The sequence below is a fragment of the Chrysochloris asiatica genome, unplaced genomic scaffold, assembly GCF_000296735.1.
Source record: "Chrysochloris asiatica unplaced genomic scaffold, ChrAsi1.0 scaffold00304, whole genome shotgun sequence".
Classification (NCBI taxonomy): Eukaryota; Metazoa; Chordata; class Mammalia; order Afrosoricida; family Chrysochloridae; genus Chrysochloris; species Chrysochloris asiatica.
In genome coordinates this window covers 54,603-78,669 of record NW_006408822.1, presented here as the reverse complement: position 1 = coordinate 78,669, position 24,067 = coordinate 54,603, and the positions used below count along the sequence as shown (strand labels likewise).

General features: G+C 51.5%; 2 protein-coding genes across 4 annotated transcripts; one reads left to right on the top strand and one right to left on the bottom strand.

Moving 5' to 3' along the window:
• Positions 1-2,099: 2,099 nt before the first annotated feature.
• On the top strand, positions 2,100-15,741 carry HSPA12B (heat shock 70kD protein 12B). Of its 3 annotated transcripts, none has more exons than XM_006874823.1 (12): positions 2,111-2,153; positions 4,170-4,267; positions 5,266-5,390; positions 8,555-8,741; positions 9,132-9,236; positions 9,656-9,769; positions 11,509-11,683; positions 12,457-12,543; positions 13,227-13,331; positions 13,419-13,677; positions 14,031-14,134; positions 14,888-15,543. In XM_006874823.1, exons 1-12 carry the CDS (start codon positions 2,111-2,113, stop codon positions 15,541-15,543), a joined length of 2,058 nt encoding a protein of 685 aa, XP_006874885.1. The 3 variants fall into 3 exon arrangements, with proteins under 3 accessions (XP_006874886.1, XP_006874885.1, XP_006874884.1); XM_006874822.1 differs by having other exon boundaries at positions 9,653-9,769; XM_006874824.1 differs by lacking the exon at positions 4,170-4,267 and having other exon boundaries at positions 2,100-2,153; positions 9,653-9,769; positions 14,888-15,741.
• A 1,696-nt stretch (positions 15,742-17,437) lies between these two features.
• On the bottom strand, positions 17,438-22,292 carry LOC102834781 (chromosome unknown open reading frame, human C20orf27). Its single transcript, XM_006874821.1, has 5 exons — positions 22,274-22,292; positions 20,962-21,104; positions 18,736-18,874; positions 17,811-17,933; positions 17,438-17,538 (listed from the first exon to the last, which is right to left on the bottom strand). Exons 1-5 carry the CDS (start codon positions 22,290-22,292, stop codon positions 17,438-17,440), a joined length of 525 nt encoding a protein of 174 aa, XP_006874883.1.
• Between the last annotated feature and the right edge of the window lie 1,775 nt (positions 22,293-24,067).

The window sequence follows — 24,067 nt, the reverse complement described above, 5'->3', positions numbered from 1 at the left end:
TCCAATAGATTCTGATGCTTTAGTGACCCTGCGTATAGTTTTTGAGGCTATAAATCTTTATGGGAGCAGAAAGCCTTATCATTCTCCTGTGGAGTGGCCGGTGGGTTAGAACTGGCCTTGCAGTTAGAAATCCAGTGCTTATCCTACAGTACCACCAGGGCTCCTTATGCAGTTAAGCAACACTTGTTAAATTTTAATGTACAAGTATAAATCTGCATCACCCAGATCTTGTTAATATACAAATTCTGATTCAGGTTGGGGATTCAGCATTTCTAACAAGTTCCCAGTGCAGCTAATCTTGAGACTGCATTGATAATAGGTTGTTGATCGCTTGAGGGATGCTGCCTGATTCCCAGAACTTCACAGGCACAAGTTCAATTTCCTCACCTACTTCACATCCTCACCTCCTTCAACCTGTATCTCCCTACACCTACTGCCCTCACATTTGCTCCTAATCTCAGCCACAAGTCTCAGAATTGCTCTCTTTTCTCTCACTTTCTGCTCACTCCTCACCTACTACCACTGCCAGCAAGTCAATTCTGACTTACAGCAACTCATAGGAAATACAGACTAGAAAGCCTCATCTTTATCCCACGGAGCCACTGGTACATTTGAACTGCTGACCTTGTAATTAGCAGTCCAGTGCTTATCCTACAGCACTACCAGAGCTCCTTCCTTACCTTCATGGGAGCTTCAAAAGTTTGTAGTAAAATTCCATTATCATTTGTATTCTGTTTTCCCACAAACTTTTTAAAACCCCCGTGGTACTTGCTACCCCATCGCCACCATTCCACAGCAATGCCTGCTTTGAGCCAGTAAAACAACGGGTGCCTCCAGTCTTATCTAACTTGACCTGTCAAAGACACGTAGCTTGATACCATTCTCTTACCTTGACCTTCATGAAGCCACAGGAAACATCTTAAGCTTGTTGAGTCCTCTGGTTCGCCTTTAAGCATAGCTCTGTTCTCCTCCCTTCCCCCACTTTTCTCTCTCCCCAGCTTTCCATGACACTTTCCATGTACATTTCCAGAATTGTCCTTGCCCTCCAGATCATGTCATCTGGCTACTTGGTATGTTCTCTTAGCAGTATCAAAGCCACACCCAAAATTCTTCCCTTTCCGCCTACCAACTCACTGAATCTTCAGTAGGTTAAGCTGGACAGTGTCACTTTTGACACTCTTTTATTCCTTAGCCCCCATATCAAATCCAGCTAGCTTCCATCAGTCCTGTTGATTTTAACTTGGAACAATCCCTGAAATGTCTTTGAGGAAATTCATGCTAGAATTCTAACCTTTCATTAAGAAGACTCGAGTCCAATTTCTGCCAGTATACCTCATGTACAGTCCATGGAGGCCTTGGTGTTGCTATGATGCTGAGCAGGTTTCAGTGGAACTTCCAGACTAAGATAGACTAGGAAGAAAGGCCTGGCAATCTACTTCCAAAAATCAGCCCAGGACCAGGCAGTGTTTTATTCATCTTGCGTAGATGACTACAGTGGCCTGACTGGGTCCTCTGTTTCCATATTGCCTCCTTGCAGTCCTCTCCTTAAGTCATGTCCCCATCCCCACTCTGCCACTTAAACCCTTTCAAGATTTGCTGTGACATTTCATATAAAACCAAATCTACAATAGGCTCTCAAGGGTTTGCATAGAGGGTGTGCCCAGCCTGTCCTTTCCTGAAGTCTTACCTGGGGCTAGGCTCTCTTCTGCCTGCTTACATCCCACTGTGCTCTCCACAACCCTCAGCATCGTTTGTAATCTTGGTTGTCTGGCTGTGACTGGCCTCTTCCACCAAGCTATTGCCTCTCTGAGGTGGGAGTTGAGATATGTTGGGGAAGGTAGGGAGACCAAGCATTGGCTGACATGAAAGAGTTACTGTTAATTCTGTTACACATGATAGTGCTGCTGTGGTAATGTTGTTTTGAAAGCCTTTGTGTTGGAAATCATATTCAAGAATTTATAGGTGAAACAACATGGTGTCTGGGATTTGCTCTAAGGACTCCAGCCAAAAGTAAGTAATTAAAGTAAATAAACATTCAGTGAGAGAACAAAGGAACAAATAAATATGGTCTTTTTGTCGGTTCCTGTTCACAGCTTCAGGGTCTGCAAGGATGCTGGCTGTACCGGAGACGGGCCTGCAGGGGCTGTACATTGGTAAGACCCCCTATTGCTCTGCCCTGACCCCCCACCACCCCACTCACTCACTTGGCACTGAGCCCCATCTCCTAATCTGTTCCCATGGGTCTCTCTCAGCAGAGGTCCTGAGAGTGATTCTGAGAGTGTGTGTGCAGAGAGGCTCTGTGTGCACAGGTGTGTATGTGTATATACACAGGGCTGTGTTACCCTTGCCACATGTCTATGTTCTGTGCACACAGACTGTGTATGTGAGTATATGTGTATATGCACAGGGCAGATTTGTGTTCACAGAGCCCTTCTGTGTGTGTATATATGTGTGTGAATGGAGGGTCTATGTGCATAGGACTGGTGGGTATATGAATGTGTGTATATGTGTATATGTGTGCTCAAAGCAGGTCTGTATTCATAAAGTTCCCTGTGTATAAGAGTGTGTGTGTATGTGTGTGTGTGTGTGTGTGTGTGCGCGCAGAGAGGGCTTGTGTGCATAGGGCTGTGTGTGTATGTGTTGTGCAGAGTCTGTGTGCACATGAGCTTGTATGAGTATGTGTGTATGTTGTTTGTTTGTCTACCTGCGGGTAGGTCTCTGTGCACAGGGCCTTGTGTGAGAGTGTGTATCAGCAGGTAGGTATGTGCATGTAGAATTCTGGTCTGGGAGTAGATGCTGAGTTCTCTGCAGGAGGGGGAGGGACACTCCTCAGGAAGTCCACTCACAAAGACCTGGTGGGCTGGGCCCTTCCTTCCTGCCTCCCTTCCCAGGCTCAAACTACAGTAACTTGGGCCCTCAAGCTGGAGCTCATGGCAGAGCCTAAACCTGAGCTAGCTGCCTAAGGAAAGGGTGCCCTCGAATATGACCGCTGTGTATGTCCCTCCTCTTCTGGCATCTCAAGACAGGCTTCAGCCTTGTCTGTTCATTTCCCAGAGTTCTCCTTGTGCTCAGTCTCTCCCGTATGTTCCCAGGACACACCATGCCAGAGAGGGCTTGGACTTACCTAGTACCAGACAGCATCAGACAGGAGTCAGGCAGATGTGTGATATGTCCACTTGGCTTCCCTGGCCAGCCTCCCAGTCCTCCTCCACAGATTTCTGTACACCCTAGAGCCCTTCACACGGGCTATAGCAGAGCCAGTGGAATGGTGACCAACCACCAGCTCACACCTGGAGAACGTCCAACCAGCCTCGTGCTCTGTGACTAGGCTTGCAGCTGCCTTCCCGGGACTGCTCAATGTCCATCAAAGGTTGAACTCAGTCCTGGGCCTGCAGGAGGATTTCAGTGGGCCAGGAAGCTAAGCCAAATCCTGGCTGTGAGGGTTGGGGAATCAGACTTCCTAGCCTTGTGGATTTTCCCCAACTCAGGGACGGGGTGCAGGAGGTGAGGCCCTCCCCCTCTTCATCCTTTCCAAACAGCCAGCTGGACCTGTCTGTGGCCTTTGCAAGGAGGAGGGGAAGAGGGCAGCTCCCTCAAGTCCTGATTGGAACCATGGAGCCAAACTCTTATCAGGGAGGGGAGGAATCCCAAATCTGGCCCACTAGTTATCCTTCACCCAGTTAGGTTTATAGTTCTCCCATGTTTTCTGACTTCTTCATCCACCTAAGACCTTACCTGCCCCATCCCTCCTGCTCTTCCATCTCTGGCCTCAGTCTCCCTAATCACAGTGCATTCTATGTCGCTCTCCTCCCACACTGTGTGTCTGAAGGGTACTGAAGGGAGAGCTGCCTCTAACAGGACCCAAGCCTATTTATGAAACCCACAGTGGACTAGACATTTCCTTGGCAAGACTCGTAATTCCCCCAAACACTTTGCCTCGCATTGTTAGCACATCTATGGGGCCAAGACTCAAGCCTGAGTCTGGGGTCCCAGCAGTCACACAGACCTCACCTCCTACATCCCTCCCCCACTCCCCATCATGTCCTTTCTACCTTCCCCACCCCTTGCCTTGGCTCAGCAGGACCTGCTGGAGAACTTAGTGCCAGGGCTGGGCAGGGCCACCAACGCCCTCCTCAATGATGCCCGGGTGACCTGCCCTCTCTTCTTAGGCTCCAGCCCAGAGCGATCTCCAGTGTCCAGCCCACCCGGCTCCCCAAGGACCCAGGAAAGCTGTGGCATTGCCCCCCTCACACCCTCACAGTCTCCAGTAAGGTTTTGCAGGGATGGTGTGGTGGGTGGCCTGGGGATGTAGGTGGGTGTTGTGCCTCCAGGGAGCAAGGCGTGGTGCCTGGCAGAGCTCTGGCAAGGCCTGGGCTGGGAAGGAGGAAGGACTTGGGGGAGGCCTACTGCCCTGGCACACTCCAGTCATGGACCCTCCAGCAAGCATGGCCTTGGGTGCCTATGGATTGTATGGGGTGACAATTCTACTGAGCAGGTGAGCTCCAGATGATACCCAGGCCTTTGCAGCCAGCCTAGCTGGGGCAGGTGTATCTATGAGTATGAAATGTTTCTAGGCCTCCCAGAGTACTCCTACCCCACCCTTGTCAACTACAGCCCTACCTTAATCCAAGGGAAGGGAGAGAAAACATGGCTTAAAAAGAGTTTGGAAATTACTAGCCAGAAGTATCTAAGACTCACGCTCATTGAGCCACCCCATCACTGCCCTGGTGATCTAGCTTGGAGACCCTGTGTTCTCAAGGAGCCCAAACCTGGCCTACGAGAAGGCAGGGGCCACTCTGAGCATCTCCTCTCTGCCACAAAATCGTCCAGTCTGGCTTGTGTCACTGTGACCACAGATCAAGGGGGTGAAATCTACACGAGCTCAGGAGCTACAAGGCTGCCCAGAGGAATAAAATTGCTCCCAGCTGGGCTCCAGCTAGTGGCAGGCTGGAAGGTGGTGGGAGATGAGGGTGGGGTAAAGGCAGTTCAGGCAGGAGCTACAGTGTGAGTAGAGGATAGGCAGGAAAGCCAAGACTTGAGCCAGAAACTGCACAGGGTGACCTGAGAGCCCTTGGGATTTTCTGAGCAGCTGGCATCATCAGGGTTCAGCTGAGAGTCAGGGAGGGAAGGGGACCCAAGCAGGCAGGCAGGTGGGTGTGGACCAGGGCTGGGCTGGGTTCAGTTCACAGAGAGGAGCTGGCTCCCAAGGGCAGTCAGCTGGCTCTGTTGGCTGCTGCTTGCTGACTCCAGGTCCTGCCCTTGCAGAAGCCTGAGGCCCGAGTCCCACAGCAGGCTCTCTTCTCCGTGGTGGTGGCCATTGACTTTGGCACCACGTCCAGTGGCTATGCCTTCAGCTTTGCCAGTGACCCTGAGGCCATCCACATGATGAGGTGAGGGTGACTGGACTGGGAGGCTGGGAGGGGGAGAAGAGGTCCCAGAAATACAGTTACTGTGGAGACATAAGATTTCTTTAGAGCCCCTTACAGCCCAATCTGAGGGTCCATGATTCATTTGGAACAGCTCCCTACCCTCTGCAGGAAATATCAGACTTTGTTTTTATTTTCACATTTTTATTGAGATATATTAAACACACAGTAAAATACAGAAATCTTTTTCTGGGCTTAGACAAACATGCAGAAGCATATATGTTTTTTAAATAAAAGTGAGATACCATACAGTTTGCTTTATTTGAAACTCTCAACACTGTTTTGTAGATGTTTCATGTCAATATATGCAGAGCTACCACTTCCTATAATAGCTACATAGTATTCCACTATACAGATATGTCAAATTTAGCCAGTCCCCTACTGAGAGTCTTAGCGGTCCCCCCGTCCCCGATAATTTTTTACTATTACAAAAAGTGCTGCAGTGAATACCCTTCTTTGAAAATTTGTACTCAGGTTTCTATAGGAGATTCTTAGAGGTGGATCCTTAAGTCAGTATCTCAAATGACTTCCCAGACATAACCAAACACCTTGCAAGAATGGTTTTCTGGGTTGGAAGGTTTAGGACGTTCATTTCATGGGACAACTCAGTCAGTTGGTACCCTAAGATTCATGTTCTGCATCCTAGTGAGGTGAGTAGTAGCATAGCATCTGGCGTCTTAAAAATTTACAAGCAGCTACCAGCTGCTCCTTGGAAACCCTATACAGGGTCACTATGGGTCGGAACCCACTCAATGGCACTTAACAACAACAACATCTAAGACACAACTATCAGTCTACAGCTATACCACCTTGAATATGCCCGACCTCATCTAAGATACAACTACTGGTCTCTATTTGTTAGGAACAAGACAGAAAGGAGGAAACCAAAGTCTCAGAGAAGAAACTAGTCTACAGAGAGTTAATAACATGCACGAGTCTCGGCCTCATCTACACTAATACCATTACTGAGTATTCTAATCAGAGCCACAATATATGGGCCCTGTTAGAATGGGAGAAAATTGTGGAACAGAACTCAAATATCCAGAATGACTGGGCCAGTTGAGACTAGTAGACTCCCTCAAACTATCACGCTGAGATACTCTTTAAATCTTGAACTAAAACTCTCCCCTGAGGTCTCCTTTTGGTGAAATAACAAATTGGTATACAAAATCAAGGGTATTACCCATGAGTACTATTATGGACTCCTGATGTGGCACTGTAGGATCAGCAGTGGACTGCAAGCCATAAGGTTGGCAGTGTAAACCCACCAGGTGCTCCTTGGAAACCCTATATGGGGTTGCTACGAATCGGAGGTGGCTCGACAGCACTTAATAACAATAGCACCCATGAGTACAGTGCTCCAGTAAAATAAAACATCTACATGAGACCAAATGGTTAACAATCACTCTAAAGCAAAGATGAAAAGATAAGGGGTTAGGGAAACTGGAGTACTGGGAACAGGACAACCAAATAGCAGTTAAAGAGAATGTTGACACACTGTGAAAAATTAACTAATGTCACTGGACAATTTGTATAGAAATTGTCAAATGAGAAATTAATTTGCTGTGTACATGTTCACTGAAAACACAATGGGGGAAAAAAGTTTTAATCTCAAATGAACAACAAGGAAAAGAAGATCTGGAGGGCTAACTGAGTTGACAAATCAGTTTTTATGAAAGAGATGTTTGTCTTTGGTGGGGTTTCAGTCAGTGGGGGGAGCTATAGTAGAAGACTTCAAAGCTTCCAACTCAGACTGAGATGGGGGATATAGGGGTTTTCCTAGGGCCTGGATGGAAGGGTAGATGGAGACATGACAGAAGAGTCACTGCCTCAAAGATAAAAGGTACTTGAGCTGCACCAGCCTGGGCTTCCCTTTCTTTTTTTTTGCTTCACATCCACAAGTGGCCACAAAGGCTCTGGGCACTTAACATCCCTCTAGGAGCTGCAGGGCATCCCAGCTGGCACATTATTCAGCATGCATGGCTAAGCACTACTGTCTACTCAGCCCTGTACTATGGTCAAGGATACATGAAGGGACACTGTCTGTATTGTGGCGTCCTGTCACGAGCAACTGGAGGAGGTTCTGACCTCCTCCTAAACCCTCACCTTCCACCCTCATCCTCCACCAAGCTCTATCATTTCTGTCTTCCTAATGTCTCTGGGATATCATCCACATATCTCCATGGTGAACACCAAGCCTTCATTCAGCCCCTACCCTCTTTTATCTAAATAGTTACAGCAGCATCCTCCCTGCCTTCACCGTCCCTCATCTCCATTCTGGTTACATGGGGATCAGCAGCTTTTCTAAAGGCAAATGCAATGATGCATCTTCACACCCCTGTGGCATCTAGTGCCCTTTTATCATCTGACCTTCGCATCCTGGTATGTTCACCTGCTATATGTTGAACCAGTGAATAGATAGTTCCCCCAGCTCTTTCACTATGCTGTTCCCTCTACCTAGATTTCTCTCTCTCTAATCAAAAGCCTGCTGCGGGGAGCTTGGACCTCAAGTTCAATGGGAAAGGTGGGGGCATCAGAGGAGGAAGAGGAAGTGGGGAAAAGATTTGCCAGGAAAATGGATAGAGGTCCATATCTGCCACCTGCGGACTTGTTAAATACTTTCAAGTCAGATTAAAAATCTCATTTAGGTTTATTGGGGCCTGCCAGAGGTGCCGATGGGATTGGTCATGAAAGACCTTGAAGGGACCTAGCTGTAGGAAACAGCCTGGAGGAGGCAAACCTCCCTGGAAAGAAGAGCGCTCATGCTAGGGTGCCTGGAGTGGGGAAAATGGATGCTGGTTTGCTGATGATGATGCTGAAGGTGCAGATGCGATCCCAGCAGAAGCTGAGGATGCCGGGTGGTACCTGCGACTCCCATGAACGGGGAGGATCCATGGGCAACATTTATGGCGATAGAAGTGGGTGCCAGGCACCATGTTCCTACATTTGCTCTTCACAAGAACCCTAAGAAACAGATACCATATAGTTTACAGATGAGAAGACTGAGGCTCAGGGAGGCTAAGAGACTTGCCCAAGATCATACAGCTGGTCCCAAAGCCAGCCCCGCCTCCTACCTCATAAAAGGTGGTTACCGCATTTCCCACTCACCGACCACCATACCTTCGCAGGAAATGGGAGGGCGGAGACCCGGGCGTAGCCCACCAAAAGACCCCTACCTGCCTGCTGCTCACCCCGGAAGGCGCCTTTCACAGCTTTGGCTACACAGCCCGCGACTACTACCACGATTTGGATCCCGAAGAGGCTCGAGACTGGCTTTACTTCGAAAAGTTCAAGATGAAGATCCACAGCGCCACTGTGAGTTCCTTTGCAGTTAGTTGTTCACTGCAGGGCTCCAGCCAGGGGAGGCAGAGCCAGAAGGGGTAAGGGCGGGGCTAGTGGAGGTGGGCGCAAAGCTAACAGGTGAGACGAGAGACTTGAGTGTGAGCGGACCTCACGGAGCGGAAGGCGAGGGCGGAGCAAAGAGGAGAGGCGGGGCTAAGGAGCTGAGCTTGTGTGAAATTGGGACCAGAATTGGGAATGGTGCTAAAGAGGACTGAAATCATTAGGAGATAGGTTATTTTAAGAAAAGGATCTTTGATAATCCGCTCTGCAAACCATCACTCAATTCACAATAAAAAATTAAAAAAAATAGAAGGGTCTTGATGAAATGCAAACAAGAGTAGAGCTGCCCTGTGCCCTTGACAGGATCTCACCTTGAAGACACAGCTGGAGGCTGTAAATGGAAAGAAAATGCCCGCCCTGGAGGTGTTCGCCCACGCCCTGCGATTCTTCAAGGAGCATGCCCTTCAGGTGCAATGTGCCCGTACACCTACCAGCCTACGATGGGACACTTCTCTTCCCTTCCTTTCCTCTCACTCCCTGCTGCCATTATCCCTTTGGTCCATCCGATGGTAGCCTCTGCCAGACATATTCTCTAATTCTCTGCCTTTCTGTGTGTAGACCACGCATCAGGCCTAACAGGTGTGTATGTGCGGTGGGGGTGGGTATTCTGAGTCCTTCTTGTTATTGTTGTTAAGTGTCGTCGAGTCGATTCTGATCTATAGCGACCCTGTATAGGGTTTCCAAGGCTTGAACCGCTGACCTTGCAGTTCAAACGGCTTTGCCGTCTGGTGCATTAACCCACAGCGCCACATCAGGACTCCTGGGTTGGATTAATTCCTCCTCCCAGCCATGTGCCATCCTTTTACCCCTTCTTCTCGCTCCAGGAGTTGAGGGAGCAGTGCCCGTCGATGCCAGAGAAGGACACTGTGCGCTGGGTGCTGACGGTACCCGCCATCTGGAAGCAACCGGCCAAGCAGTTCATGCGAGAGGCTGCCTATCTGGTGAGAACATGCAGGCCAAACAGAAAGTTGTTTAGGGAAACCCCAAGGATGACCATACCTCTATCCACTTTGCCACCCTTGGGACCACAGAGTCATTGTGTAAAGCTCTCCAGACTTCCCCTACTGGGAATTTTAGGAGTTGTGCTACCAGGACAGGGGGTGGACCTGTAGGAACAGAGGGCAGATTCACAAACCAGCAAACCTAGTATCTTAAGTCAGGTTCCTATTACCCAAGATGGGGGATTTGTGTCTACGTGGTCTACTGAGGGAGGGCTCTCTTGGGAGAACAGGGAAAGAGGGAAGCAAGCAGATCAGGACAGAAGGAAGAGCTCAGTAGGGATGTGATCTCAGCTGGAATCTAGTTTCGCCTGACCCCATGGGAAGCTCTGGAGCAAGAATTTATAGTCCAATATCAATCTGTCATTAGCTACTGGAGAAGAAGGAGGGAAACGTGAGATGGTTCCCATTCAGCTAAGGGCAGAGAAGGGGACAGCTGTAAGCCAGTAGCAGTCAGCACGAGTACTTTCAGGGACACCCTACCCCCACTGGAGGTCTTAAGCAGGGGAAATAGGACTATGAAACTATGAAGGAAGGTTATTCTGGCCAACATTTACTGGTCTTCCTACCACAAGAGATGCTCAAAAGTCTGGATAAAGCTGGGGAGGGAGCCTAGAGGAGGGACATGGCATCCCAGAGCAAGACTCCGGACCTGCCCTTGTGGCTTTGGGAAACAGGTCAGGCCCTAGGGTCTCCAAAAGAGCCTTCAGACCTGCCTGTAGACACCCTCTGGAGGATATCAGACCCCCAGCAACCCACACACCCACACATCTGTGGGCCAAGTATGCCCCATGAATCAGGTCTGCAGGTACCTATGCTTGTCACTGGGAGTAGCTTACTCCTAAGCCATTTGGGATCAGGATGAGAGTAAGACTGTCTACAGTCAGAACAAACACCTCCTACCCCACTGCCCCCTTGCCTATCCACCCACCTTGCTTCCTCCCACACTGCTCCCTGCTGCTAGCTAGCTCTGGAAGGGCTAATCCTGAGCAGGAAGTCTCAGTACCCACCCACATCCATCCCTGACCTGGTCAAAATCAGAGAAATCCCACAAAGCAATAAAGTACTTCCCATGGGGATCCCCTGACTGGGTGCAGGAAATAACAAGAGATTCCAGTTGGTTTTATCCCCCAGGCTGGCCTGTCTTGGCGCCTGGATTTCTTTCTTTACCACATTTTCTGGTGTGATGCTGTAGGATAAGCACTCAACTACAAGGTTGATTTAGCAGTTCAAACTCACCAGTCACTCCTCAGAAGCCCTATACAGGGTCGCTATGAGTCGGAACTGACTTGACAGCACTAAACAATGACATATTTCCTACAGTGTTCTCCTGGGAGTGGGGAGGCCTGTGGCTACCGTCCAACACCAGCCTGGTGGCGAAAGAGGGTTTTGTGAGCCAAAGGGGGCCCCAGATCTCTGATTGAACCGCCATTACACCTACAGCCCTGCTTCCTTCAGCTGTTCACAGGGGCAGTTCCAGGTGTCTAGTCTGGGGTCTCTCCTGGAGACTATCCTCAGACTACCTAGGTCACAGGGTAGGTGTGAGGCAACTCCAAAACTTTAGTATGGAGGGGTCTGGGAGGCTTAGTCTGGGCAGGTGGGGTGGGGAGGGGGCACTGCTTCCCCACTGGGTGCCATCTTAGTATCCTTACTACCTGGCCCTGCCAACCTCCCATCCCTAGGCTGGCCTGGTGTCCCGAGAGAATGCTGAGCAGTTACTCATTGCACTGGAGCCCGAGGCTGCCTCAGTCTACTGCCGCAAACTTCGTCTGCACCAGCTCGTGGACCTGAGTGGCCTGGCCCCTAGGGGCGGGCGCCTGGGGGAGCGTCGCTCCATTGACTCCAGCTTCAGGCAGGGTGAGCCTGGACTTGAAGGCAGTTAACCTTTGGAGGATCAGAGAATCCCCGAGGCTGGAACACAGCCATGTCCAGAGTGAAGGGTGTGAGCCCCCACCTGGAGAAGCCCAATCTGAGGGGTAGAAATATGCTTGAGGGAGTCCAGTCTGGGTGGGGAAAGCACAGCTCTGCTCAGGGAATCCTTGTGTGAGGGACACACATCCCTGAAGGAGCCCAGTCCTGAAAGCAGAGATTTCACCTTGCTCTTGGGGAGGATGATCTGAGGGGGTAGGATCCAGCTCAGCCCTGAGGAAGTAGCATTTGAGGGAAAGGGGGAGACAAAGCCTGCCCCAATAGCGTGGTGGACACACTGATATGGACAAAGCTCCCACTCTGAGTTTAAGTGAGAGGTGGGTTTTCAGGAACACTTTTTAGTCCATTTCCTCAAATAGTCACTGCATCACCTGCCCCCATTACCACCCCCTCCATGAAGACACAGTTACCAGGTTCCTGTTCTCAGGTCCAGGTGCTGAGGCCAAGGACAGCTGTGGCCAACCTTAGCCACCCTCTCAGATACCATCTCTTGTGACAGGGAGCTCCCCTGGAACCCTTTAGGGCCTGCACTCCCACCACAAGGATTTTTCTTCTGCATCCTCTTGGGTTCCGCATTGCTGTCTCTGTTAGTGATGGGGCAGGGGTCTCAGGAGCACTGGCTGTTCCAGGGGCTCATTTAGGGAACTGGAAGCATCCCCTCCCCATGTCACCTCATTCTCCCAATGCCTCCCAATCCCCAGCCCGCGAGCAGCTTCGGAGATCCCGCCACAGCCGTACATTCCTGGTGGAATCTGGTGTCGGAGAGCTGTGGGCAGAGTTGCAAGCAGGTGGGTGGAGAGAATGGAAAGCTAGTTCCTGGCTCCTGTGAGGCAACCCAGGAACCCTGGTGGTGCGGTGGGTAGTGTGGTTGGCCTGCTAACAGAACAGTTGGAACCCACCAGCCCCCCTTTGGGAGAAAGATGAGTCAGCCTGCTTCTAGAAAGATTTTCACCCTCAGAAACTATGGAGCAGTTATACTTTGTCCTATAGGGCCGCTATGAATCGTCTGGATGACAACTTTTTTTGGTGGGGCAACTCACCACTTAGGGATGGGGTAATGGCACATTTGGGGAAACTTCCCCAATCTCTGCAATCCCCTCTCTTTCCTCCCTCCAGTGTCTCTAACCTAGCATCCTCACACACTCACCTGCACTGCACCCACAGCCACACCCCTAGTTCCACTCCTGGAGATGGTCCGTGGACACTAGAGCCAAGTTGCCGAGTCCCTGGAACCGTGTGGTCCCACCTCCCCGACTCATGTACACATACTGTATCTGTTCTCCGGTGACCTGAGGTTTAAGCAGCTAAAATTCCCTCTGCCCCCTCCCACAGGCAGGGATTTGGGGTTGGGTACCTGGGGCAGGGTTGGAGATTGGTGAGCCCTAAGGGGTGCAGAGCTGAGGGGGCGAGACAGGCGCTGAGCGAAGCAGAAGCATATCCCCGAGTATGAGTGCCCGTACTTGTACCTCAGGAGATCGCTACATGGTGGCAGACTGCGGGGGAGGCACTGTGGACTTGACGGTGCACCAACTGGAGCAGCCTCATGGCACCCTCAAGGAACTCTACAAGGCGTCAGGTGTGTCTCCAGGCCGCGTCCCCACCCTGCTAACGCCCCCTGGCGGCCAGGTCGGCGCTAACACTCCTGTCCTCTGCCCTGCACCAGGCGGCCCCTATGGTGCAGTGGGCGTCGACCTGGCCTTTGAACAGCTGCTGGGCCGCATCTTTGGCGAAGATTTCATCACCACTTTCAAAAGGCAACGGCCCGCGGCCTGGGTGGACCTAACCATCGCCTTTGAGGCTCGAAAACGCACTGCTGGTCCGCACCGTGCAGGCGCGCTCAACATCTCCCTGCCCTTCTCCTTCATCGACTTCTACCGCAAGCAGCGAGGCCACAATGTGGAGACAGCCCTTCGCAGGAGCAGGTGAGCCTGGGTACCGCAGGCTCAGGCAGGGTTTGTGGGGATGGTCATAGACCCCAGAAGGCAATGGTATCCACTTGATCGATTCCACTCCCCATGTCTTGAAAGCTCCGGAGTACAGGGTTGAAAGCTGGCTAAAACACTTGACCCACCTCCTGCTCCCATCCCCCAGAAAGGGCCCACACACTTCCATCTATATGCCAAAGCCCCTGGGAGAGTGGGGATAAAGTTCTGGGTGCAGCTGGTCACTCCTTGCACTACCCAGACACATCTCCCTGAAGACAGGAATAGGGACTCAGGAACGTGCGTGGGCAGGGGGTCCATCCTTGAGCCTTTGCCCCATTCACGGCCCACAGTGTGAATTTCGTGAAGTGGTCCTCGCAGGGGATGCTTCGGATGTCCTGTGAGGCCATGAACGAGCTCTTCCAACCTACTGTCAGCGGGATCATCCAGCACATTGGTGAGTGCCTGAGTCTCCACAAACATACGGTACACAGGGATGATATCCAGAGTCATCGGAAACACCTGCGGGACACACTGCCCACAGTGATTATAATCCAGGAGGTGTGGTTTTGCCAAGTTAAAGGGCATCAGGTGGCTGGTGGATTGGTAGTATTGAGTTCGCCAAAATGTTATCAAAGAGTAAGTGAGCTGAATGATCTACAGTGAGCCCATCTTGAATGCAGTAGGCGTTTCATACATGGAAATTTACATCTTTACCATATCCCCCACATTGTGGTGGGAGACAAAAGGGGTTGGGGGTGGAGGCAGTTTCGGGAAGGCAGGGCACATGAGGATTGTTGCTTCTATGGTTAAGTGCTGTCGACCTTGCAGTTAGTAATCCAATGCTTATCCTACAGTGCCACACCAGGGAAATTGCTAATGACCCCAAATGAAAGCTCTCATTTTGTCCATCAGAACCAGGTTGTTGTTTTAAGAGTTGAAACTGCTAGTTTCTAGATGGCGCTACAGAATAAGCACTGGGCTGTTAACTGTAAGGTTGATGAATCCAACCCACCAGCCGCTCCTTAGAAACCCTAGACAGCATCACTGAGTAGGAGCACTTTACAACAAACAAGTTGGCAGGATGGTGCATTTCCATCCCTTGGGAAGCTGGACTGTGGTGGGGTGAGAGGGGGAGCCAGTAGTCCCACAGTGGGGGGCCTCAAGCGCTCTCTGGTCTCCAGTTCCCTCCCCAATTCTCCATCCACAGAGGTACTACTGGCTCAGCCTGAGGTGCAAGGTGTGAAGTTGCTGTTCCTGGTGGGCGGCTTCGCTGAGTCTCCTGTGCTGCAACATGCAGTGCAGGCGGCCCTGGGCGCCCGTGGTCTGCGCGTCGTCGTCCCGCATGATGTGGGCCTCACCATTCTCAAGGGTGCCGTGCTCTTTGGGCAGGCACCAGGCGTGGTGCGGGTGCGCCGCTCGCCGCTCACCTACGGTGTGGGTGTACTCAACCGCTTTGTAGATGGGCGTCACCCGCCTGACAAGCTACTGGTTCGTGATGGTCGTCGCTGGTGCACCGACGTCTTCGAGCGTTTCGTGGCCGTTGAGCAGTCGGTGGCCTTGGGTGAGGAGGTGCGGCGCAGCTACTGCCCGGCGCGCCCAGGCCAGCGGCGTGTGCTCATCAACCTGTACTGTTGCACAGCTGAGGACGCCCGCTTCATCACCGACCCGGGAGTGCGCAAGTGCGGCGCGCTCAGTCTCGAGCTGGAGCCAACAGTCAGTGGCTCCGACCCTGCTGGCGCACACCCTGGACGCCGCGAGATACGCGCCGCCATGCAGTTTGGCGACACTGAGATTAAGGTCACCGCAGTCGATGTCAGCACCAACCGCTCTGTGCGAGCCGCCATTGACTTTCTTTCCAACTGAGGGCGCACAGGGCGCCAAGTGGCATCGCCCACCTAGTGCTCTGCCCTGCCCGCCGTCTCTTTGGTCTCTGTGGAGTGGGCTGGGCAGCCAAATCTGCTTGTTCAGTGATCAGCGAAGCACCCCATCCCCCGCCCAGAGCCCAGGGGATATGAGGTCACAGAGGGTGGGTGAGGACACATCCAGAGACACTGATTTGGGGTGGGGCCCTGGTCTGCTAACTGGAAGACCTGAAGCTGGGCCAAGATCTGGAGCAAGTAAAGGACTAGATAGGGTTTGCAAAAGGGCGCTCCCAAGCCCTGCAGGAACAAGCAACCTACCAGGGACTGTGTGACCTGGAAGGCAGACAGGACCAGCAGATGGTCCCCCTAACCCCGGCTTAAGGGACCAGAGTTCCCTAATGGAATCAGCCCTTATTGGAAGCCCTACAGAGCAACCCTGTGTGGCAGGAAAGTGACTGAAAGCAGACATTAGAGGGCCAAGGTGGTAGGGCCTTCCTGGAGGTGGTACGGAAAAGGTAGTCATTGGCTAATGAGAGGAGGGATACATTAGGGTGATGAGGGATGTAGGGGAGTGTATTAGGGAGCCTTCAGGACAAGTGACCCATATGGCAAGGCTTTAAGGGCCAGCCTGCAAATAACTCACTTGCACCTCACCCCAAACATGGAAGGAAAATTCAGGTAGGCAAGACATAAGGGGCACTGGGAGGGAGCTGGTCCCAGCTCTTCCATCAACATAATGTGGTATCAGGCCTGTTTCCCCAAGTGTGAAATGTCAAATACCTCCCTCCAGCTGTGACACCTGCCCGAGAGCCATAAGGTGACAATAAAGCATTTATACTCAAGGTAATGCCACATGGTTAGGGAGCCCAGTGGCAGAAGGGCCTGGGTTCTAGAAACAAAGGAGAAAGTTCAGGGCTGGGAGCTGAGCACAATGAACACATTGAGAGGTAAGACCTCTCAATCCTGGTGATACATGAGTTCAGTTCAGCTGCTAAGTGGAAGGTTGGTGTCCCAGGTCTGCTCAGTGATTCTGCAGAAGACAAGCCTGATGATCTGTAAGATGGGGCAGTTCTACTCTGTCACATGGGATCACTAGGAATCTAACCAGATTCAACAGCACCTACCAACAACATTGGCTTGGAACTAATCTAAATACTCTAATCTTCTTGGCAATTATCTCCCCCAGACCAGGCATGCCACCACCTGTGCGATACCTCCCTTGAAGATAGATGCTGTAATGCCACACAGCACTCTCACCTCCTTAAACAAGTTTACTCAATTCTTTTCCTAGTCCCACTTATGAAGGATGGGTATTCTCAGGTCCCTGGAAAACAAAAGTCCAGCTGGTCTCTGGTATCCACTCTGAGTTTTGATTCTTCAGGGTTTTATTCCAACCAGTAGTTTAAAAAACAAGAAATAGAGACCTGGGGTGTAGGGGGCTGCACCTCCCTCCCACTCACCATGGAGAGGCGGTTAAAGCAAGACAGCAGCAGCAATAATAGGGGGAAGGCATCCCAGTGTCAGCTCTCTCCCCTCCCCATCCCTGGCTGGAGTCCCTATGGCTTGGGGTGGGGATGGGAAAAACCCACCCCTGGCCCTCTCCCTCCTCTCCTCAGATAGCCTCCACGGGGGGCTCAATCCATCTCTTCCAGCAGGAGACTGAGGCACATGGAGAGGAGGAAGTGGGAAAGGAGGCCTTGGACGAGGCAGGGCAGTGGCACGGATGAAAGCAGAGGTGAGAGCCTGAGCTGGACCCCCGCTTGGAGACCCCTGGATACTCTGCCCCCACGTCCATCCTGGGGAGGGATAAGGAAGCCACACCATCACGCAGCACATCGGGGAGACGAGGTGGGATTTAAGGCTGAGGGGCCTCGTGGCAGGTGGGTGGCATGGCCTCAGTCAAAGCCATGCCAGTCGCTGTGCTCCGAGTCATATTCCAGCTCGGCACCCACACACTTGACACCGTCCAGCAGCATGGGTGTTCCGTGGTGCCGGTCTACAGAACCAGAACAGGAGGAGGCAGGTCACCCTGCTGTGCCCTTGGCCCCACCTACCCGCCCAGCCCACTGGGGATACTCCGCCCCCTTTCCCACATGGTTTGGTTAGGGTGGAATCCACTAAATATGTTTGGGACCCGGGGTCTGGGCCAGGATCCCATTTTTGAATTGGGCTCCCCTGGAGGAGGGCAGAAGAAGCACCTCTCACAAAGCTTGACATTTCCCTCCTGCAGCCCTACACATCCCCTAGGTCCGCCAGACACCCACTCACCCATGACGCGTGCCTGCACTGTCACACGCACGCAGGTCCCGATGCCGCCCTCACATGCCAGCAGCATCTCTTCCTTAAGGACGCCCTCCTTGTGCGCTGAGTACTCACACTTGACACTGTAACCTGCCCAGGATGGAGGGCAACAATCAGCACCTCCCTCAGCTTCCCACCCCTGCCAACACCAAGACAGGCCTCAATCTCCAGCATCCCTTGGAAACCCCAGAAACCAACACACCAACATACACACAGGTCTGGGAAACTTCCCATTCCTCAACTGTTCCACATGCCATTAAAGAATGGCTCCAACGGTGAACAGACCAAACTCAGGTTTCTAGTAGGAAGGCCTTGTTCTTAGGCAAGCCTTGAGTGTATCAGGCAGCACAGGCAAAAGCCTAAGGAGTTTTTTTCCATCTACTGAAGGACAAGGACAAAGTGGAGGTAGAGGCAGGGGATGTGAAACAGAAGCTGGGCTGCTTGTGGTAGCATACTGCCAAGCTGACACCTAACCTCTGCCAGACAAGATCAAGGCTCACAGGGTATGTGGAAACTGCCCCAAGCCCAAGGCACAGGGCTGACAGTTGTTAGGAGTTAGCTGCCCAAAGTCTCTAGGCTTCAGCAGGTGTGTCTTTAGGGGCAGGTTGGAAACCAATGCCACCTGTTCAGTATTCCCATCACCCAGCACAGCAGGACAGAGGAGAGTTACAGTGTGAGCCTTTGATAACTGTCCAAGTGAGGTAGGCCTGGGCACAGAGCCTGCCACGATGCCATACTATGAGGCCACAAAGAGGTACCATGTCCCCTGCTGAGCTGCCCAGTCACTAGTGGAGAGCAGCAAGGGGTGTGCCCCACATTCTTACTCCCACCTACCCCATCCCAACCCTGCTGGAGAAAGGCATGATTCTAGCACCCAAGGGAGGGATCATACCTTCTGGGATGGGCATGATGCTGAGAAGCTTGAGGTGCAGGCTGGGGACAGGTACCTCACGGACATCCTTGCTCAGCCTGTGCACTGGAGGCAGGGTGAAGGTAATCTCGTATCTATGCTGGATCTTCAGGAAGCCCACCTGCACAGGAGGGCGGTGAAGGGAGGCATTTTCACTTGCTGCCTTCTCTGGGGCCTGTCCATGTCATGCCACCTACAATCCTTGTGAAGTTCAAGGGAGCTATTTCCTTCATCACCCCAACTAGCCCATACCCTCTCAGCTCAGTGGCTCCAGGGCCCTTGTTGACAGGACAAGTTTCATCCCCACAGCTGGGTCAGCACACTCCTTAGCAGCCAGCTCCTCAGGGGCCCATTTTAGAGATGAAAAACCAGAAGCTAGGAAATGACTGGCTAGCAGCTGCACCAAATGACAGGGTTGAGTCCTCCCTAGATCTCTTGGCACACAGCAAGGCACCAGCCACTGCTCAAAGTCCCATGACACAGGTTATTCACCTGCCACAGCTGACAGCCCAGAGTCAGGGACACTGGTCCTCCAGTCACACACATAGAGATACCAGGCAATACAGACAGCATTGGATAAAGGATGAGATGGAAAAATACTAGCTGGCCCAAGGCCCTGGCACCCACAATCAACCCAGGCTCCTTCCTGCCCTGTTGGCACCTGAATACGGATGTCTGCCCACCCACTCAAAGGCTCACTGTGCCCAACAGCCCCTACTCGTAACCCAAGCAATTGCTCCTGCTCGTAGACAATGCTTGGCAACTGATGACCTCTAGGACAGATATTGTCCTTAGAAACCTCAGTCATGTGAAGGGTAACGAGCCCAGGGTGCCTGCTGTGTGGGGAGGTTGATGGGGGAGAGTTAGTTCGCAGACTCCCATGTGCACACACACACTCCTGTCCTGCCCATTTCAGGGGCTAGGACTCTGCCCATGTGACCCTCTTCACTCCGCTGGCAGAAGGTGTACCTTTCAAGCAGACTTCTATTTGTACCTGCTAAGTACGTCTTATCTAGAACCCAGCTACACCACTGGCAGAATCTTCCCAGGGAAATATACAGAAACATGCACTCATCGCTGCCCTATTTATATAAAACAGAAAAATAGAAGCAACCGTAGCACCGAGCAATAGGGAACCTACAAAAATCAGTGAGGATACGTATAATGAAATACCAGGCAGTTGTAAAATCTCATGGAAATTTATGCACTGACACAGATGGGAGATGGCTCACACCAGAAGCAAGCCAAACGTAGTGTATGCACTGGGAGACCGGTTTTTGCTTTTTAAAACATACACAGTTCTGGTACATGCATTGGAAAATGGCTGGCATGACACACATCAAAATATTAGCCAGTTATTTCTAGATAGTGTGATTGTGGGTTCTTTACATTTTTCTGTGAGTTCCAAATTCTAATAAACATGAATGGATTTCACATTGGAAAGGGGAGCTATTTTTAAGAGATCTGGTTCATTCCATCTATTCCGTTGGGGAAGTTGTCAGCTGTAGGATAAAGAGCAAGGATTTCAGAGTTGGACAGAAATGAGTACAAACCTGGGGCTCCTTTCCAGGCTGGATAGCAAACCCACCTTCCCTCCCCCAGAGCATTCTGCTCCACTCTGGGCCTGTGCTTTACCGATGGACCCTTACCCCCCAAACCATCCCTGCCACAGACTCCCTCTGACAATGTCCCAGAAGTTGGAGGAGCCATACTGGCGGGTGTGTTGAGGTGAGGCCATGAGAAATGACTGCTTCATTAAGCAGAAAACTCAGGAGTGATAAATACCCCACAGCGATTTGGCAAAGAGGGTAAATAAAGTCACAAGTCATTATCATCATAATGCTCAAGTAATCACATCTTTTCTTCACATGCATCTCTTCCATTTCATTCTCACAGCAACTCCACTTTACAGAAGAGGAAACTGAGGCTACTTGCCCAAGGTCACAGAGATAGACTGGCAGGTCTGGACCAGCACCCTGGAGGCCTGCCTTTTATTTCTGTTGCTCCAATCTGAGTAGCATTCTAAATGCTCTCATTTCTTAGAAACATTAAATCCACCCACTTTGGAGATGGGGAAACCAAGTCCCAGGGAAGACCAAGGATGTGCCTATGGATCCAGCCTAGAGAAAATGGGACAGAAAGGCCTAGGGGAACAAGGCAGATCCAGGAGAGGTAGGGGATAGGTGATGGGGGGAGATGTGCACATACCTTGACAAGAAAGCTGCTGTCGCTCTCCTGGGTGACCATGACCACTGAATCATGCAGTTTCTCATCAAAGTGGACGTGGCTGTGGGAGCCTTCTGCATCATGGCTTGCTGCAAAGCGGATACTCCGGACTCTGGACTTGTTGCCTAGGAGTGTGGGAAAGTACTCCAGGGGTCACTGGCTTCCCCTGTCCCCCAGAAACTACTCCCCCTCCACCCCCTACTTCCCTTGATATCATCCATTGCTTGGGCTTCTCTCTGGAGCCCTGAGGATCTTGAGACTTGGGAACCTCAACCTTAAACCTGCCCAGTCCTCCCACCAAAGATGCTCATCCTAAGAGCGGGAAGAAGGGAGTTCAGGGATTGGTTAATATGACCCTTAACTTAGAGAGGATGAATCCAAAGCCAGAGGACAGTCCTCCAAGTGCCCACTAACCCCCAAACATGCTGGGACTCGCCCCAGGTCTCTGGATCCCAGCCCAGTGCTCTATCTCTCAGTTCCAATGGGACTTTCTCCCCAGTCTGTCTGCACATGTGAGCCCCCTGCCTGCCTCTCCTGATGACCCCAATCTCAGGGATGAGGGCAGAGGGAAACCAAGCTTTATGGGACCTGCTTTGGGGTGAGAAAAAAGGCAGTCAAAGCACATACACGCCCACCTAGGAGACAGCAGCTGACCCTACACCACACATCACCAATCACTAACAAGTACAGAGGAAGGACCTGAGAGAGCCTCCCAGACCCCTCTTCCCAAGGAAGACCCTTTTGCTTACGCTCCATATCAAGGACCTAGGCTGTCCCTGAGCTAGGTCAGCTTCTCCAAGGCCAGGAAGAGCAAAGGAGAGCTGGGCAGAGTCCAGGATGGGGGACTGGGCCTGGGTGGTCCCTGAGCCCTAGGCTTGCCCAAGAGCCCTGCCCACAGTCCTTTAGGAAGGAGGGCCTGGGCTGATTGCAGCTTGGGTTCTTGGACCCAGGGTGCCAGCCTGGCAGTTCCATAATCTGCTAAACCCCGCACAGCTGAAGCTCAAATCTTATTCTGGACTCCTGAATGGAATCCACAGCCAGCAGTTGCCTGGCCCACACTGCCAGCCTCAAAACTAACCTCAGGCCCCATAGGTCCCCCACATCCCTACAGCAGCACAGAGGACATGAGGACACGCACCTCCATAAGCCAGTGCATCACGGAGCCATCAGGGGTGTGCCTGTGTACCTTGAGTCAGCCGTAGTGGCACATGGCACACTCATCCTCACATTCAGACACACACACAGAGCTGATACAGGCCCCACATGCAAATCCCTGCCAGGCCATGACACTCACCTTTGTTGGCTGCAGCCATGGACACCCTCCCTGCCACAGGACAAGACACGCAGCTCCTGTCCGACACCGCTGCTTACACTCAGCAGCCTCCCATCCTCCAGGGACACCTGGAGCCTGAAGATGGAGGACAAAGGAAGGCAGAGGTCACAGTCACCCACTGAGTATGGCTAGGGGAGAGCTGAGGGCCTCCCCTTAGGAAAGACTCTACTGTTCTCAGCAGCCCACCCCCTCCAGCACCCATGATCTCTGCCCCCTCCACTTCTCCAACGTGGCCCCAGAATTCACCAAGAGCTCTTACCCCCCACCTGATGCCATCAACAGTGACCAGAGCCAGTCACTCTGTGCTGGGTCCCAAAGGGCCAGCATAGGACTTCTGTGCCCCAATCTGCACAGGAGGGGACTTTATTGATGCTTTTCAGAGGCCATTTCTGGCTCTGAGGACCCAAAGGGTTGGCCCAGCCCAGACACCCAGGCTGTACCATTCTGAGGGCAGAGGTCACATCCTTCAGGTCACAAAGATAAGTGCAGCAGGTCAGACTCAGGAGAGATGGAGGAGAGGGCCACAAATGTGGGACCGCACAAGCTACACCACCATGATCTTGGCACTTGCCTTCCTAGCAACCAGGACCAGATACAGAACAGACGTCTCCACGCAGAGGCTGTGGTAGGGGCCCCGAGAGACCTGTGTGAGCTGAGCTGGGACCATCTGAATGTCAGAAGAGCAAGTGCAAATGATGGAAACAGATGGAATACATGAAATCAGAGCATTCACAGTGATTCTTTAAAAGAAAAAAAGGAGAGAAAGCAAAACAAACAAACCCAAAGCCTCATTTGTCACCACTGATGATAGCAATGGCCTAACTCTCCACTCTGAAAACCAGTGATTAAAGATGAAAGATTCTGCATGCCGAGAAACTGGACTAAACGAAAAACATGGCATCAGGATTGGAGGAAAACTCATTAACAACCAGCGATATACAGATGATACAGCCTTGCTTGCTGAAAGTGAGGAAGATTTAAAATATTTACTGAGAAAGATCGAAGACCATAGCCTTCAATATGGGTTGTACCTCAATGTAAAGAAAACAAAAAAACGCAACCACTGGGCCAATAAATAATATGATAAATGGAGAAAAGATTGAAGTTGTCAAAAACGTCATTTTGTTTGGATCCACTTTCAACGTTCATGGAAGCAGCAGTCAAGAAATCAAACAACATATTGCATTAGGCAATTCTGCTGCATAAGACCTCTTTAAAGTGTTCAAGAGCAAAGCTGTCAGTTTGAGAACTAAGGTACACATGACCCAATCCATGGTATTTTCAATAGCCTCATATGAATGTGAAAATTGGACAATGAATACAGAAGACCATTGATGAATCAATGCATTTGAGTGACAGTGCTGGAGAAGAATATGAAAGTACCATGGACTGCCAAACGAACAAATCTGTGTTAGAAGACGTACAACCAGAATGCCCCTTAAAAGCCAGCTGGCGAGACTTCGTCCTTCGTCACTCATACTTCAGACAAGAGAGACCAGTCCCTGGAGAAGGACATCATACTTGGTAAAGTGGAGGGTGAGCGAAAAAGAGGCAGACCTCCACTGAGATGGAATGGCACAGTAGCAGCAGAAATGGGTTCAGTGTCATGATTGTGAAGGTGGTACAGGACCAGGCACTGTTTCGTTCTGTTGTGCATAGAGCCACTATGGGTCAGAATGGACTCAACGGCACCTAACAACAACAACAACAACATCATGTCACTTGGCCTCTCCTAGAACCACATCACCCTGGTAA